Source organism: Rhipicephalus microplus, chromosome 10, assembly GCF_043290135.1.
Source record: "Rhipicephalus microplus isolate Deutch F79 chromosome 10, USDA_Rmic, whole genome shotgun sequence".
NCBI lineage: Eukaryota > Metazoa > Arthropoda > Arachnida > Ixodida > Ixodidae > Rhipicephalus > Rhipicephalus microplus.
In genome coordinates, this window is record NC_134709.1 from 56,303,701 (window position 1) to 56,319,581 (window position 15,881).

General features: G+C 49.3%; 1 protein-coding gene across 1 annotated transcript in view; it reads left to right on the forward strand.

The window, feature by feature from the left end:
* The first annotated feature begins 1,284 nt into the window (after window positions 1-1,284).
* The window catches only part of LOC142774254 (uncharacterized), a 43,485-nt gene continuing 28,888 nt past the window's right edge, over window positions 1,285-15,881 (forward strand). Inside the window, exons 1-3 of the mRNA XM_075874643.1 lie at window positions 1,285-1,413; window positions 3,559-3,743; window positions 14,170-14,222. Of these exons, the coding sequence (XP_075730758.1) occupies window positions 1,285-1,413; window positions 3,559-3,743; window positions 14,170-14,222 (367 nt within the window). The remainder of the gene's footprint in view (window positions 1,414-3,558; window positions 3,744-14,169; window positions 14,223-15,881) is intronic.

The window sequence follows — 15,881 nt, forward strand, 5'->3', positions numbered from 1 at the left end:
GCAACCGGTGAGAATCTGACGTATTAAATTCAATTGTAGAAGTGCTTCAAAACATAGCTATCTGTGGTACTAGAAAACGTGGTAGGTAAGAAAAAAAGTTTAGAGGTTACATTGCAAAGCAGCGCAAGAAAAGGACTGACCACCAGAAAAGGGTACGCGAACGAGCGCTTCCAATTGAAACTTTATTATGAAGAAGAAGCCAACGTATACAAGAAAAAATTAAGGCTGAGCAAGAGATGAAAGGGTGAGAAATAGAACGAGTGTGAGGAAATCCAAGTAAGCCAGACCATCGACTCACCACGCGTGGGACACCTTTCCCATCGCTTTCTCCAGTTACAGTGACCGATGACTACAAAGGTTGTTTAATCGTTATTTATGGGTGTTAGTCGTTGAGATAGAGACTTATGGCTAAGCATTCGCAAATGCGAAGGACGAAGGGAAATTGGCTTATCGCACATGATAGTCATGAGAAACAAAACAGGACGGGCGTGCAATTGCATGGCCAAGCAAGGTAGGCGACAGTTTACACCGGATATCTCTAGTACATCGACCAATGGAAAACTCATAGCACCAAGTAACGTGAACTTCTGGCGCCAAGAGTCTTGCTGCAAAGGCGGGCATTGGCTCAAAGGATAAGACGCTCATTTTTCTAACTTGATAGGGAGAGAGAGGGGGAGATACAGAGAAACGACTTTATTTCGGTGAAAGAGAATTCACAGAAGAATGGTGGTCAGGCTGTGCCTGGCCGCCACCTCCTCAGCTAGCTGTATAGCCCAGAGCTGTACATCTAGGCTCGTATCGGGGGGTACACTTTCTTACACCTCGGACGAGGGAGTGGTCAGGAGATCAGGTGGGGGTGGCTCCTCGATGCAGTTCCATAGTATATGAGAGACGAAGGCGATGGAGCCACATTTTAAGCAGTGCGGACTGAACAGATCGGGGTAAATGTGTGCGTTTACCCGCGGGCACGGGAACGAGTTCGTTTGAAGGCGGCACCACGTGATTTCTTGTGGTTTGTGAGTTTAGGATATGGCGGTGGTTTTGTTAGACGCGTGAGGCGATAGTGCTGAGCAATTTGGTGATAGGGATTAAGGGGCTCGCCGATGTTCTCTGGGTAGGTGGCGTGGCCCACCACTTGGTTGACGAATTCTCGAGCTTGTCGGTGGACCTCTCGTTCCCCGGGTTTCCGCGTGCGCCGGGACCCAGAGGAGAGATATGGGTGGTGGATCCCCATCTTCGAGGTAGGCAAAGGACTGAACCGCGAGCAACGGTACGACGAGCGAAATGGGAGATAGCGGTTTTCGAGTCGCTGAGGATCGCAGTGAACACGAAGGACACCGCGAGAGCTGTGGCCGCTTCGTCGACTTCGGCGGAGTGGAGGGCACGAACGGAGCCGGCTACTCGTCAAATTGCGTTAGCGTAATAACTACTCGCACCCCCCTCAAGTGCGTACGCGCTTGGTTGAGAGGGGTAGTGGGCAGAGTGTCCACGTAGGTCACATCGGGCCGCGAGGCGTAGTCGTCGTGTAAGGCTTGGGCTCGTGCTCACCGTCTACCGTCGTAGTGTCCTGCAAGCATGTTTTTGGCAGAAGTTTGATGCAAAAACGTCGACGTAAAGTCCGAGGTATAGAGACCGGGTCATCGCTCGGTGGCGAGGCGGTAAGTCCTATGCGCGCGAGAATCCAGCGGCTGGTCTCGCTACCGCGAAGTCTCTGAATCTGTGCTGTGCAATGCGCTTCGATCAGTTCGTCGACAGTGTTGGGAATGCGGAGGCTGAGGAGATGCGACGTAGAGGTCGTGCGATTGAGGCCAAGAGCCGTCTTCTACACTTTCCGAATAAGTCGGTCCGGTTTGTCCTTCTCGCATCCCAGTAGGTGCAGGTGTACATGGTAGCGCGTACGTGAGACGAGATATGACGACGGCGTGAATCAGCGGGAGTAGCTCTTTCCCTTTCATGCCTTGCTTTCAAGAGGACACGTGACCAATTAGGCGGGTTGTTTGAGTGACGGCAACAATGAGGCGTTCCAGTGCGATGGTGTTTTGTTTATTTGATTGATCGAATAGGCCTAAAATGTGGATGTGGTCAACTTGCGGTACGGCTACACCGTTGACATAGACGTGGATGGCTGGTTGGGGAGGGTACTTGTACCGACGGTGGTCGGAAGGGCGAAGCAGCAAGGGCTCCGACTTGCTCTCCGAGAACGTGAGGTCCGCCTGCGTCGCGTGGCTAACGACGGCGTCGGCCGCACGTTGGAGGGTCTCCTATATCTGGACGTCTGAACCCGTAGTGGTCCACAGCGTGACGTTGTCTGCATTGATGGTATGACGAAGGCCTGGGATCCCATCGAGTGAAGAAGGCAGCGTGAGCATAGCTAGGTTTAATAGAAATGAAGACAAAACCGCTCCTTGATGGGCGCCTCTGTCTGCGAGTGTGAGGTTTTTAGAGGCGGAGCCACTGGCTAACGATATTCCAACGGTACGGTTCAAAAAGAAGTCACATACGTAGTTATACGTACGTTCACCCGGGTCAAAGGCGGTAAGGTTTGAGGCAATGGCTTCGTGTCGCACCGAGTGAAATGCCTTATGAAGATCTAGACCGAGCACGGCGCGAGTGCGAGCCTTCGGTGGGGTGCGAAGGAAGTCGTGGTGTATTTGCACAGCGCGTCTCGCGTCGACAGGTGGGCGCGGAAGCCTAGCATCGTGGGAGGGAGAAGGTGATTTTCTTCAGTGTAGGTCTGTAATCGAGCCAGAAAAACGCGTTCTATTAGCTTGCCAATGCATGATGTGTGCGATATGGGGCGTAGGTTGGTGATGTCCATCTTCTTGCTTGATTCGGGGATAAATACGAGCCTCGCATGTCTCCACTCTTGTGGTATGTGGCCCGAGCACCAGAACTCGTTAGTGGATCGCGTGAGCGGCAGCCAGCGATTTCACGTCGAGATTTCGGATGCACTTGTTCCTTACGCCGTCAAGAACAGGTGCCAACGTTGTGCGAAATTTGAGCATTGCATGCGGCATAGATTTCGAACTCCGTAATATCTTCGTCCAGTCGGGAGTTCGGTTTGCTGCTGTATGGGGGCAAGCGCTCTGGCAGCGCGTTCGGCTGGGCGAGATTCACGTAACGACGAGCCAACTCTTCAAGCAGCTCACCGTCCATGCCAGGGTGACAATGTAGCAGCCGGTGAAGCTGTTTTTGCGCAGGCGACTTGGACGCACAGTGATCGAGCAAGTGTCGTAGTAGGTGCCACGTTCTCTTGGAGCATTTGAATTGTTATCGCAGTTGATCATATTGCGTATGTCGCAAAGGGATTATCGAATGCGTTTCTCTACCATCGTACTAAGGTCGTTCTTCCGTTACAGGAGCATCGCCTCCTATCGTTCGACCCACGCCACGAACCACTGCACCACGAGTCATCCCTACAGCTGTGGGACCGGTTCCTGGCACACGAACGTATACGCCAAGTCTGCCGACAAGGGCCACGCCAGGTCCGACAAGGCGTCCGACGAGTCCATCGACAACAGCACGCACTCAAGGCCCGACTGCAGCGCCTACGCCTAGTCCGACTACAAGGACTACGCCAAGTCTAACGATGACATCTACGTCCAGTACGACAACGATGTCTACGCGTCATCCGACAACCACGCAGCCCCCAACAACAACTCCAACGACGACCAGCACGACGACGACCAGCACGACGACGACCAGCACAACGACGACGAGCACGACGACGACTGCAGAGCCATGTAAGCCTGGCCATAATTGTTTGGATATGCGGGGTTTAACGTCCGAAAACTACCATATGATTATGAGATACGCCTTAGTGGAGGCTCCGGAGATTTCGACCATCTGGGGTTCTTTAACGTGCATCCAAATGTGAGCACACGGTCCTACAACACTTCCGCCTCCATTGGAAATGCAGCCGCCAAAATCGGGATTTGATCCCGCAACATGCGGGTGAGCAGCCGAGTACCTTAGCCAGTAGACCACCGTGGCGGGGCAACTCTGAGCAGAAATTTTTCGCTGTTAGCACATTAGGCGACATTCCAATAGTCACATTCAGATATGACTAGCCACTATCACTAGCCGTAACGTCTTAAAGTGGTCCTTCAATGCTTTTACAGTGAAATCTGTTATGAAATCCAAACAAGGGTCGGTTCTGGCGCCGTAGTTGTCCGCCTGCGCCGTCGCCGCCTTTAGAGGCGAGATAATGCCGTTCTCGCCCTTTTGCGGCCCAACCCTGCCTACCTTTCAGCTGGCATGCTGGCACAAAACAATATAGGAAGCTCTGGACGCGTGCGATTAATCTGTTTAGAATTCCACGTGAACTTCACGGATTCTAAATCTTCTTGCACTAGCCTTTTTTGCGACTGAAGAAGCGCACGCAACAAAGCCATTGGAAGATTTCTACAAAAAATTGGCACCATATCTGCATGTTTCACTGCAAATGTCGTCGAAAGACGATAGTTTTGCGTCTGGAGAGAGTGAGCAAAACGTTTATTTTACGTTCTGCGCGAGAAAATTGATGAGTTGTATTCTAGTGGCACTGTGGTTGAGAGTCTCGATCCGTGAAGCGAAGGCGAACGAGCGCATTGAGGCATGTTAGACACGAGCGCTATCTGGCAGTTGTCTTCAACAACGAAGGAAGGCATGTGCGCCTGTCTTGGAGGCGACAAGGTGTAGAACGCAAAGTGATGGGCAGGTGCCACCACCGTGCCGTCTTAGCACAGCGTTCGAAACACTTGCCTTTTTGAGCCTCACGTTGCTTTGTCAGCGCAGCGTGATAAACGCTACCACCTTTAAAATTATTCATGTATGCCAAGACACACGTACAAAATATTGACGTGTCGTAATGGTGATCAGATATGCAAAATATTTGCGCTTTCATTGACGATCGCACAAGTATGAACGCTGAAACTTGAGCAATATTGGTGAGTGCTGCGGATGGGGTTGGGCGTTTGGGGTATCGTTGATGCCGTTTGGAGTATCGTTACGGTGGACAAACAGACAAATGATGTGCAGACAGAAAGACAGACAGACAAAATACAAGTTTAGCGTCGAAGTACCCCGAGAAATAATATCATCTTTGAAATGTTGCAGAGCCCCTTCAGAGCCTTTACGCGCTTTATCAGCACAGCTTCACCGCACGGGCCGAGAATCAGCGACGATCTTTCACCCTTCTCCTGCGTGCGGCAGGTGTCCCGGTACGTGTGGTGCGGCCGTGTGGATAGAGCATGTACAGGATGTCAAGGAGCCCCTAAACCACATTGCATTCAAAGACAAGAAAGTAGTATAATTCTTACGTTCACTACCCCTCTTGCAAACACCACCTCCTCGCCCCCACCTACTTTGCTAAAAAAAGCACGTGGATTGTCGGCACTTAGGGATAATCCAGTCAGCATTACGCGCTACATGCTGATGCAGGGTAGCCGACAATCCAGAAAAGATATCTCCCGTATATCGATGGATCAGTCCATATACGGGAGATATCTTTTCCGGATTGTCGCCTACCTTGCTTATTTCATCCTGATGTTACGTGTGCAAACAACCGGCGTCACGAATGGTGCCGCAAGGATGTGTAACACTGGAAGAAAATACCGCGATTGTTCTTATTAATTTTAGAGCTGGTTTGGGAACTTCTAAGAGCTGAGCTGGTGCATGGCAGTACTCCAGGATAAGTAAATATATTCCCAGACACAAGGGCCGAATTCACACGGGGGGGGGGGGGGGGAAGAAATCTAGTACGCTGGACGAGCACTAAAACATCGCGTGGAAGAAATCGTGTGATGATTAGGGAATGCAAAACGCGGAATTAAGGTCACTTTGACGTTACGATACTTGCTGTTCAACATCGGAATACCACAATATGACTATGAGACGCGGTATTGCATGCCTCGGAAAATGTCTACCATATGGGTATCTCTAAAGTCACCTAAATCTAACTACGCGGGCCTCTATCATTTTCGCCTCCATCGACAGGTGAGCCACCGCAGCTTGGCTTCGATCCCGTGACTTTCAGGTTACCAGTCGAGTGCCATAACTACCGCGGTGGCGCCACTCTGACGTTGGCATGTCCGCTTACTCTTCTTGATTTCAACATTAGTATCCTTAACCCACGTTTATTTTCTGACCTGCTCTGATCTTTTCCTGTCTCTACACCTACCATTTTCCTTTCCATCACTCGCTGCTACGTCCGTCGTGGACATGAGCCAGGCGAAAAATCTAGTTGGCCGGATGAACATTAACGAACCTCAGGTGGTAGAAACTATATGACGATTCATCTTTATTTCTCTCTCTTGCTTAGGCCATGCAAAAATCCAAATTAAGCTCATTCTGACGTCAATGTACAATATCCAGGGTTGAATGTCCCGAAACCACTACTAATTAAGGGTATATGTACTGACTGGATTCCAACTGGAAGCGTGAGACGGAGACAAAAATTTGGGTGGGCAGGTTAGATGAGGAAGTTCGCAGGTACGACGTGGCAGCAGAAAACCCAAAAGTGGGTTGATTGGCGGAACATGGGAGAGGCTATTGCCCTGCAGTCCACGTTGTCAGGCTGATGAGGATGAAGACATTGGCATGCGTCCCCACAGTAAATTATGAAAGCGGCGATTGAAAGAGTTTGCTTAAGATGAAAATAGTGTTCACATGCTGAATGGAATTTGAAGTAGAAATGACTATAAGCTTCGTGAAGTTCAGAGGAATGAGCTAAAAACTCAGCGCCCCAGCGCTCCGTAGAAACGGTTAATGAGTGATGCCGACGCCCGCTACTCCGATGTTTACGACTGAATTAATCACAGCGGTTTCTAAGTCTTTCCCAGGTACTAGTTGCGTCTGTCCGGAAATTCTAACTAATATTTCTTGCTTCTGTGTTCTCTCCTGCATATTTAGTAAAGCAGTGGCGGGCAATGGCGTTCGTTGCGCGAATACTGGGCACACAGCCGCTATAGGTGTTGTTGGTTTCATATAGCAGTCAAGTTTGCTGCCCTGTTAAAATTAGGGCTTGGTGTAGTGAGTTGAGGTCTAATAATAGCGCTCAATTAGCGGGGACACAAGAGAGGAACTTCAAATGAACAGCGCTATAGTGTAAAAAAATATCAGCATATTCACGGAGTGAATGATGGATAGTGGGGCGACGCATCCGTCCATCCATTCGTTCTTGCTTCCGTCCATCCATGAGTGCGTCTGTGTGGCCGCCCGTGCGTCCATCCGCTCATCCGTGCGTGCCTCTGTTCGTGCGCCCGCACGTTCATCTGTGCGTCCGTCCCTGCTTTCGTCCATGCATCCGCTCCTGCGTCCCTCCATGCGTTCATCCGTCCGTGCAACCATCCGTGCGTCCGTCCATGCATCTGCCTGTGTGTCCGTTCGTTCATCTATTCAACACTCCAAGAACCACCATCTCACATCTTTTCATCATATATTCCTCATATCGAAGCACCACCATCCAGCGGACATTCCAAGAACTGAACGAGGAGAGGCACACGCACACTTTCTTACGGCTTGCGCTTCGTGTCTAATTTCCACCTCGAGTTCGTGGTATATACTAGTTCAGTGTATTCTTGCCACTGAGACGTCCCCTGCTACGCCACTGATTTCCAAAGAGAGGGAAGAACACTCAACCCTTTTTCTATCCGGTTCCCTCTTGGCTACGTGTCTCAATCTCTTCCCACATACAGGAATTCATGATGGGGCCGGGAAGTAAGAGACGCTACGACCTGTTCCTGTTTACTGATTCATTTAATTTATTGCTAACTGCAAAGATTGTATACACGCGTACATCAACCACTATACGAAATGATAACACACGATTTAGACACTCGCGACGTTCGACACAGGGCAGGCACATAAAAAAAGTAACTGTAACAATAAAAGGGCATGTATATAAAAAACACAGGACGACACAAATGATAAACTCATTAATTAAGAAAACCGCGCAATGTCTCAATATGCCGCATCCTTTCCCGCTAAGCTCGTTTAAGTAAGGGAGGTGAATTTTGTCTCACAGAATGTCATGTAGTCGGGGCCTCGGAGTTGGCTGCTCGAATTAGGGCCGAAGGTTGGTTCTTGGCGTCGAGGTCCGATCTGTACAATCCGTCATCGTCTTCATCATCGTCGTCTACGTCGTGCCTCTCAGTGATTTCCATCTTAGCCCTCGTTCGTAACGCTCCATTCACTCGCCTCCTATGCCTAACTTTCATTCCTCATCGTACCGTCCTTGTCTCTCTACCATCTCGAGCTCATCGCATCGTATATCTCTCCGACTCCCTTCGCATCGTATCTCTGACCTCCTCGTATCGTCTCGTAGTCCATTTTTGTAGGACCCGACTCCGCCCCTTCGTGGCACCTAACCAATTGCCACTGTTGACGCGACACATTTCTCTGTCAGTCGGTGTGTGTCATCTTCGACGGCCGCTCCCGCGGCCCGCACCAGTAGAAAACCCTCTCCCATACAAAGCCGAGCAAGTAACAATGTACAAACTCAAGCCTCAGGGAGAGTGATGGGTCAGCCGTCCGAAGACACTTTAATTACGGGCGAACAATGGTCTCGATGCTTCCGACAAAGTGCGTCGTCTATAATGGCCAACGTCCGGAGTTTGCAATGTTGTGCCAAAATGTTTTCGGCCGAACCAATTGTCCCGGTTTCTGGCACTTAATGAGCCGATGTCCAGAACGAGTCTCGAAGTCTCCATGCAGCTCGGTGTTTCCCGCGAAATTCTCCGTAGCCGCCGCTTCTTCGCCATTCAATGCCGCGGTTGGCCATCCGCGCAGAACGCAGTAATGAGCTCTGGAGCCACGAAGGCTGACGGAAAGTCAGGCTGGACCCGGCACAGGCGCTGCGGCAGGGTCGCATTCTCCGAACCAACAAAAGGTGCTCTGCTGCTCCCTATGCCACAAGTCTGAAGGACGTGCGCGGATTATCTCCACCGTACACTGTCACACTGTATGTAGACGACAAGGCGCCGTCCAGTCCTCGTGTTTGCGCGCGGGAGCCCACGAGAAAAGTAGAAATAATCCTTTCAGGTACTCCACTCCGGAATGCCCATTCGTTACACCGAAGGTTTTCTTTTCCTTTTTTTTGTGGGTTTAAGAAACGAGCGAAAACACCTTGAAAGGACCGGGGTTCAGTCCGTGTTTGCGGGGACGTCACTTCACTGCGGCCCAACGCTCGCTAAACCTTTTTGAAACCTAGGAGGTTACGCCCAGCGAGTATAACGTAGTAACCCTTCCTTGTCTTCTGGGCGTTGTTGAACAATAAAAAATTCGCAGCGTGCGCGTTAACTAAAAGCCGAATTCTCCTATCTCTCATTGCCCCTTAGCAGCCATTGGCATGTGCATTTAGCACTATCTTTTATTGTTCAACAACGCCCAGAAGAAATCTCCCACCGGCACCACCTTGGAGGTGAAAATGTTGCACTTGTTACACACTACTACAACGGCCACGAGGGACGAAAGGGTGCCGCTATAAAGAGCTTCGCTATCAGCGTTCGTGTTTTATTGTGTGTGTGCGGCTCTCGCCGACGCGTGCGTCCAGTGTTTCGGCGGCGTCTCTTCGGCGTCTCTTCGGCGTCTTACCCGCATTCAGGTTCCCCGGGGCTTTGGCCGAGAAGTCGCCTACCCCTGGGGCCCCTGGGAAGATGGCATCGAGGCCAGTATGCATGCAACCCGGCAAAAGAACATTGTTTCACGTTTACCGTTCCTGAAGGCGCGGTCTCCGTCGATGAGATCATCAAGTGTCTCGAAGAGACGATTGGTAGCGAAGGGGTGCTGTTCCTGCAACACCTCGGTGCTTTGAAGTTTTTGGTAGCAACGAGGACAGCGGAACAAGCCACCAAGCTCATGGTGAATGAAGGTTTTGTCCTTCAAAAGAAAAAAGTTCAAGTGGATGTCGTGTGTCCACCAAGTGTGTTCGTGAGTGTGTACTGGTTGCCACCGTACGTACCCGATGACGCGGTCGTCTATGCCTTGCAGCCTTTCGGCAAAGTGCGTAGTATAACATGTGTTGCTCTGCAACGACGTCAGTCTACATTTATCGGTACACAAGTGGTGAAAATGGAAATTGCAAAGCCGGCGCCCAACTTCATTTCAATTCACGGACACCGCGTTATGTTGGAGTGCCGTGGCATGCGTCGCGTCTGTGCGCGTTGCCACAACGAAGGCCACATGGCCGTGGCCTGTGAAACACTTTTAGTCATAGGTGCAGCGCGTGCGGACAGGCTGTGGAAGAATGCAGTGAAGCCTGCAGAAGGTGTGGAGGTGATCACCCGACCAAAGAATGTTTCAAGCGCAGATCGTACGCAGACGCAGCTCAGAAGACGCCATCATCGAGTGCCCAAGACTTCCCAACAATTGAAGAATCCTCTTCAAGCTCCTGAAGTGTGGCCACGCAATCTAGAGCCTATGAAGTACTGCGTCCTCAAAAGAAAACGACACTAGTCAAGACACCAGACCACTAGGAAGAAGAGAGCCTGTCCGATGATTTCGTATACGCGCAGTCGGAAGACGCTACTCGCGTCAAGCCGGCCAGTACGCCAGGCGGGGCAACTTCAAATGAACAGCCCGCTCAGACGCAACATGAACACCCAAATGGGAGTTCCACGGAAACACCCGGTGATTTTTCTTCACTAGTAGGCAGCATCAAAACTCGACATAACTGTAGCACATCAATGGCGTTCGAGAAGTGCCAAACGCCGGACGAACAGATACCCATTACAAGAGGCGTCGCAGAAAGCACTGCTTTGAGGGCCAAACCTCATAAGCGCGAAAATGCACGCGACAGCGACGAGCGACGCTATGAGCGACGAAACAGGGCGTTCGCGCGACGTGTCGCGTGCTCGTTTTCGCGCGATCGCTCGGTTCTTCAGATTTGGAAACCGTCGCTCATCACCCGGAAGTGCTGGGCTCAAGCAGCCAATAGCGAAAAACCGGAAAAAATAAAGACTACATAGGTGCACGTGACCCTGCTCGAGTCACGTATGCGCAACAAGAAATAGCGCAATGTTTATTACGCATGTACATATAAAAAAGTGCTGCAAGGCAATAATAAACACTTTCCGTTTCATTACACAACAATATATCTTATTTTTAAAATGCATACCCCTCGCTACGTGGTTTTCTTGGTGCGAGTAGACGGCCTCATGCCAGCAACAGTGAAATTCGCTCGCCGAAGCAGTCGCGTGAATGAGGTTTGCCTGCGCTAGCGACTGATCGCGCGAAGACGATCTACGTCGCGTCGCTCGTACGCGACATTTTCGCGCTTATGAGGTTTGGGCTTGATTTCCTCTGCCACAATAGCGACAGACGCCAGTGACAGCACACCAAATGCTAACCTTGGAATGTCGACAACCTTGAAGAACACGAACGCTACGACTTTGACATCGATGAAGCAGCTAAGAAGCCGACCACCAACGCGGAGCGAACCGGCGGACATCGAGGTTTCTACAAAAGCTGCACGATCTGCAGACGCATCGAGTCCTTCGAGTTCACAACGCCGATCCAAGCCATGCAGTGGGAGCAGCGGCAGCGACTCCGCTAAACAGGGAACATTTAGGAAACCCCACGTGGGATCACCACCACAGCAAACGTCACCAACTGTGAGGGACGACGATATGTACTTTTGGCATTTGGCTCTCAACTCTCTTTCCTTTTCTTTCCTTTAAGCAACTTCCCCACCTTTATTTCAACAATGGCATCACTTTCTTTTATGTCGTTCAATGTTCGCGGTTTTCGAAATCCGGTGAAGCAGCACGCAGTACTTGACCTCGCGCGGGCGCATCGCGTGGATATGCTCTTTTTGCAGGAGACAAACTTTCGTACTGAGCTTGACGTTGCAGAGTTTCAGGGAAGGTTTCATGTAGAGGCCTTCTTCTCACTCACAGATGCGCGTGCACGTGGCACAGGAGTTGTTTTCATGAACGCAACGCTAAGGAGGGGTGCTCACTGTCTAGTTGACAACGAAGGCCGCATCATAACAGTAGATGTGGTACTTAACTGCAAACGAGTCAGATTTGTCAACGTATATGCGGCCGTAACGAGGTCAGAAACGAACTGGTTCTATAAAGGTGTCAGAATTTTTTTGGTCGAGCTGATATCATATGTGCTTGTCGGAATTTTGAACTGCGTGCTCGATACTACACGAGACGTCAGGGATCCCGGCCAAGGCGCCAACAATTATTACGCCAGAGAACTACAGCAATTAGTTCAAGATCTCAAGCTGTCAGATGGGTGGTTAACTCTACATGGAGTCGGATTCGTCGCAACCCGTGCTTGTGGCATTCAACAAAGCCGAATTGATAGAGTTGATGTGCCCGAAGGCTTTTTAGCGAACCTACAAGCATGTGAGGTGGTCCAGCTTGCGCCAAGCCAGCAGATACCCAGGGATCATGCTCCGTTACTCTTCACGTTTAACGTGAGCACAACAACGAAAATCCACAAACAACGAAGTATGGACCCAACTATTCTTCATGACGATGAAAGCATTTCCGTACTTCAAACTGAGCTGGCGGCCTCACTGGTAGAAGTGGGTTGCATAACTCCAACTACATGGGACCACTTGAAATCTCGTTTGCGCCTCATAGCTCAACAGGCAGGAAAAGCGCGCCACGCTCGCCTCACCGCCAAGATGAATGAAATTCTCCGACGCATTCAAAAAATTGAAAGAGGTGGGTCAACTACGTTCGCTATGCTCGAATACCTTGAAGCACAAAAACTTAAGTATCAAAATCTTCTAAAGCAGAGGTCTCAGGCTACAAGGCTCGCAAGAGAAATTCACTTATCGACAGATGAAATTGAAAACTTGACATATGCCCAAATAAACCGAGATCGTCAACGTCAGCCCCGCTACATCGATGAGGCACTGAAAGAGGATGGTACCATTGTTAATGACCCACACGAAGTTCAAAAAGTTTTCCGAGAATATTTTGCAAAACTGTTTACCGCAGACCATGACGCACAGGACGACGAGTTTACTGCTAAACTCTCAGCCTTTTGCGACGGTTTGCAAAAGGCTGAGAGTAGGCTTGTAAGACTGTTTAGTATTATATGCATAAACTGATAAAGAAGGAGTGTGGTACGCCCTAAAATCAATGAATATGTCCACGTCACCAGGCCCATACGGAATACTCACGGGATTTTATCTGCGTTTCTTTGATATCTTGTGAGATGCGATCACTGATCTCGTGAATATTTTGTTGCGTGATGGCCATAAACCACAGTCCTTCGGCGAAGGAAGGGTGATTCTATTACTGAAAGAGGGTATGCAGCCGTCAGATCCTAAAGCGTGGAGGCCCATTACCTTTCTAAACACAGACCATAAGTTAGTAGCCACGCTGCTATCACGGTGTCTGCGGCCTTTCTTGGAAGAGATTGTGTCCCCCTTGCAGTCATGTGCAGTACCAGGACATTCCGTCTTCGTACCTTTTACAATCATCAGATACCTCTTTGCATATGCCAAAGAAAAACAAATCTCAGGAGTACATATTTCTCTTGATCAGGCCAAAGTGTTTGATAGAGTTGAACAAGGGTATCTTTTCGCTATTTTGCGCATATTTGGCCTCCCAGAGCAGTATGTGCGACTGGTAGAAATACTTTATCAGGACCTCTCAAGCTGTCTTTATTTCAACAATGAAGTGACCTGAAGCTTTGCAATTCAAAATGGGGTGAGGCAAGGCTGTCCGTTGTCTCCGGTATTATTTATTTTGTCTCTAGAGCATTGGATTAGAAAGGTTGCAAACTGCGAGTGCATAGTGGGTTTCCCGATGCCAGGCAAGGAAACCTTAAAAATTGTCGCACACGCGGATGACATTTCGGTATTTTTTCGTAACTTGTCTAGCTATAGTACATTTCTTGACATTTTTGCTGAGTATTCCTATCTGCCTGGTGCTCTTTTAAACACCACCAAATGTAAGGCATTGCGCTTTGGAGGCTTCAGAAAACTATTGCCAGGAGACTTAGAATACGTTCAAGCTGTTAAGGTGTTAGGCGTTTACTTTGAGGAAGAAGATGTATCAAAAAAGACCTGGGATGACGTGCTTAGGAGATCTACCGATGTCCTAGCAGCAGCCACTCATTTTAACCTGTCACTAACGGCAAAAGCAAAAGTCATTAAGACACAGGCATGCACTTTTGCGTTTTACGTAGCACACATCACCCTGCTATTTCGCGGGGTTGCAGGACGCCTCGCCGCTATGGCGGGGACCTTCCTCTGGGGAGGAAAACCAGCAAAGGTACGTAGGAAATTTTTACAGCTTCCCACAAACCGTGGAGGCTTGAGCCTCCCAGATATAGCAACGTTCACGAGAGCACTGGCTGCAAAAACAACACAGAAGCTGTTCTATGACAGCAACTACTCCGAGTACAGGCTCATGATGTACTGGAGCAGTACACTAAAAGGTACTTTCACGGCCAACCCGTACATCGGACGACGAACAGAAATTACGCTTAAGTTTTACAGAGCTACCAGTTGCTTAAAACGAACAGTGGATTCAATAGGTTCATGCAGTCTGGAAGATGTTTCATCACAAGAAATAAGCGAAATGGTGACAAGTAGCACACTGAGCAAAGAGGAAGAAGCAGCATCCTCCACGAGAAAATGGAAACAATGGCGTTGCAATCGCGTACCTAATCAGGTGCGCGAATTTGATTGGTTGAGAAGATAGAGGGCATTGCCTACGCCCGACCGGTTAGCACATTGGGGTGTCATTCCAAATGACCGCTGCCGAAACTGTGGCAAAAGAGAGACGACCCAACATGCTCTATTTCAGTGCTTGGTGGCGAGGGGCGTCTGGCACATGGTACAACGCCTCTTTGGCTTTCGCACGGCGCGCATGGGAACAGAACGTGGGCTGTTTGCAAGACTGGTCTTTACAGTAACCTTGTACGTAGTGTGGTGGCGACGCTGTTTAGCAGGAGTACGGCACAAGGCACATAGAGGCGCCTATCCCGCACTACAGAAAATTCGGCTCATTGTGTGGAATTACCTAGATCAGCAGCTGGAAACGCACGGCGAAGAGGCCTTCCTTCGATGATGGCACACACGTTTCTTCAAAGTAAGAGAGGGACAGCTGAAGTTTCCAGTTGTCCCGTACTAGCCATGCGCCCACTCTAGTACGCATGCATAAGTGTTATCCTGTTAAATGTGATTAACATGATTCTTTTTAATTTTTCTTTCCCATGTAACAATTGGATACTCAGTGATCAATTCGATTTTAGTGCACATTTGTAAGATGTATACACTGTCTTTACTTGTTTTCGATGTTTCGTTTGTGTACGTACAAGTTAAGTGTACAATAAACTTCCCTTTTTCGCCCCTAAAAACTTGCCATTTACATTCGTCGTCTATTCCCGTCACGTGATATCATATCTAGTGTATGTGAAGCTAGTAAAACGGACACGAGCACGCTAAGAGCGTAGCATGTAGTCATGTTTTATATGAAACGCATACTATGAGTAGCATGTTCTGACGTGCCATTTTTTTTTGTCGTCTATTCCCGTGATGTGATACCAAATTTGGTGTATATGCAGCGAGCGAAACGGCTGCAAGAGCGCTATCAGCATCGCATGTGTTCATGTGTTACATGACACGCATGTCATGATTATTATGTTTGAACGTTTCATTTACCTTCGTCATTCATTCGTGTCATGTAATACCGAATTTCGTATATGTGGAGCTAGCGAAGCGGACGCGAGCGCATTATGAGTGTGGTATGTCATGTTCTTACATGACACGCATGTCATGATTATAATGTTTGCATCAGCCATATGCCTTCGTCATCTATTGACGTCAAGTAACACCAAACTTACTATATGGGAAACTAGCGAAAGGACCATGAGCGCATTTTGAGCGTAGCAAGTAGTCATGTTTTACATAACACGCATATCATGAT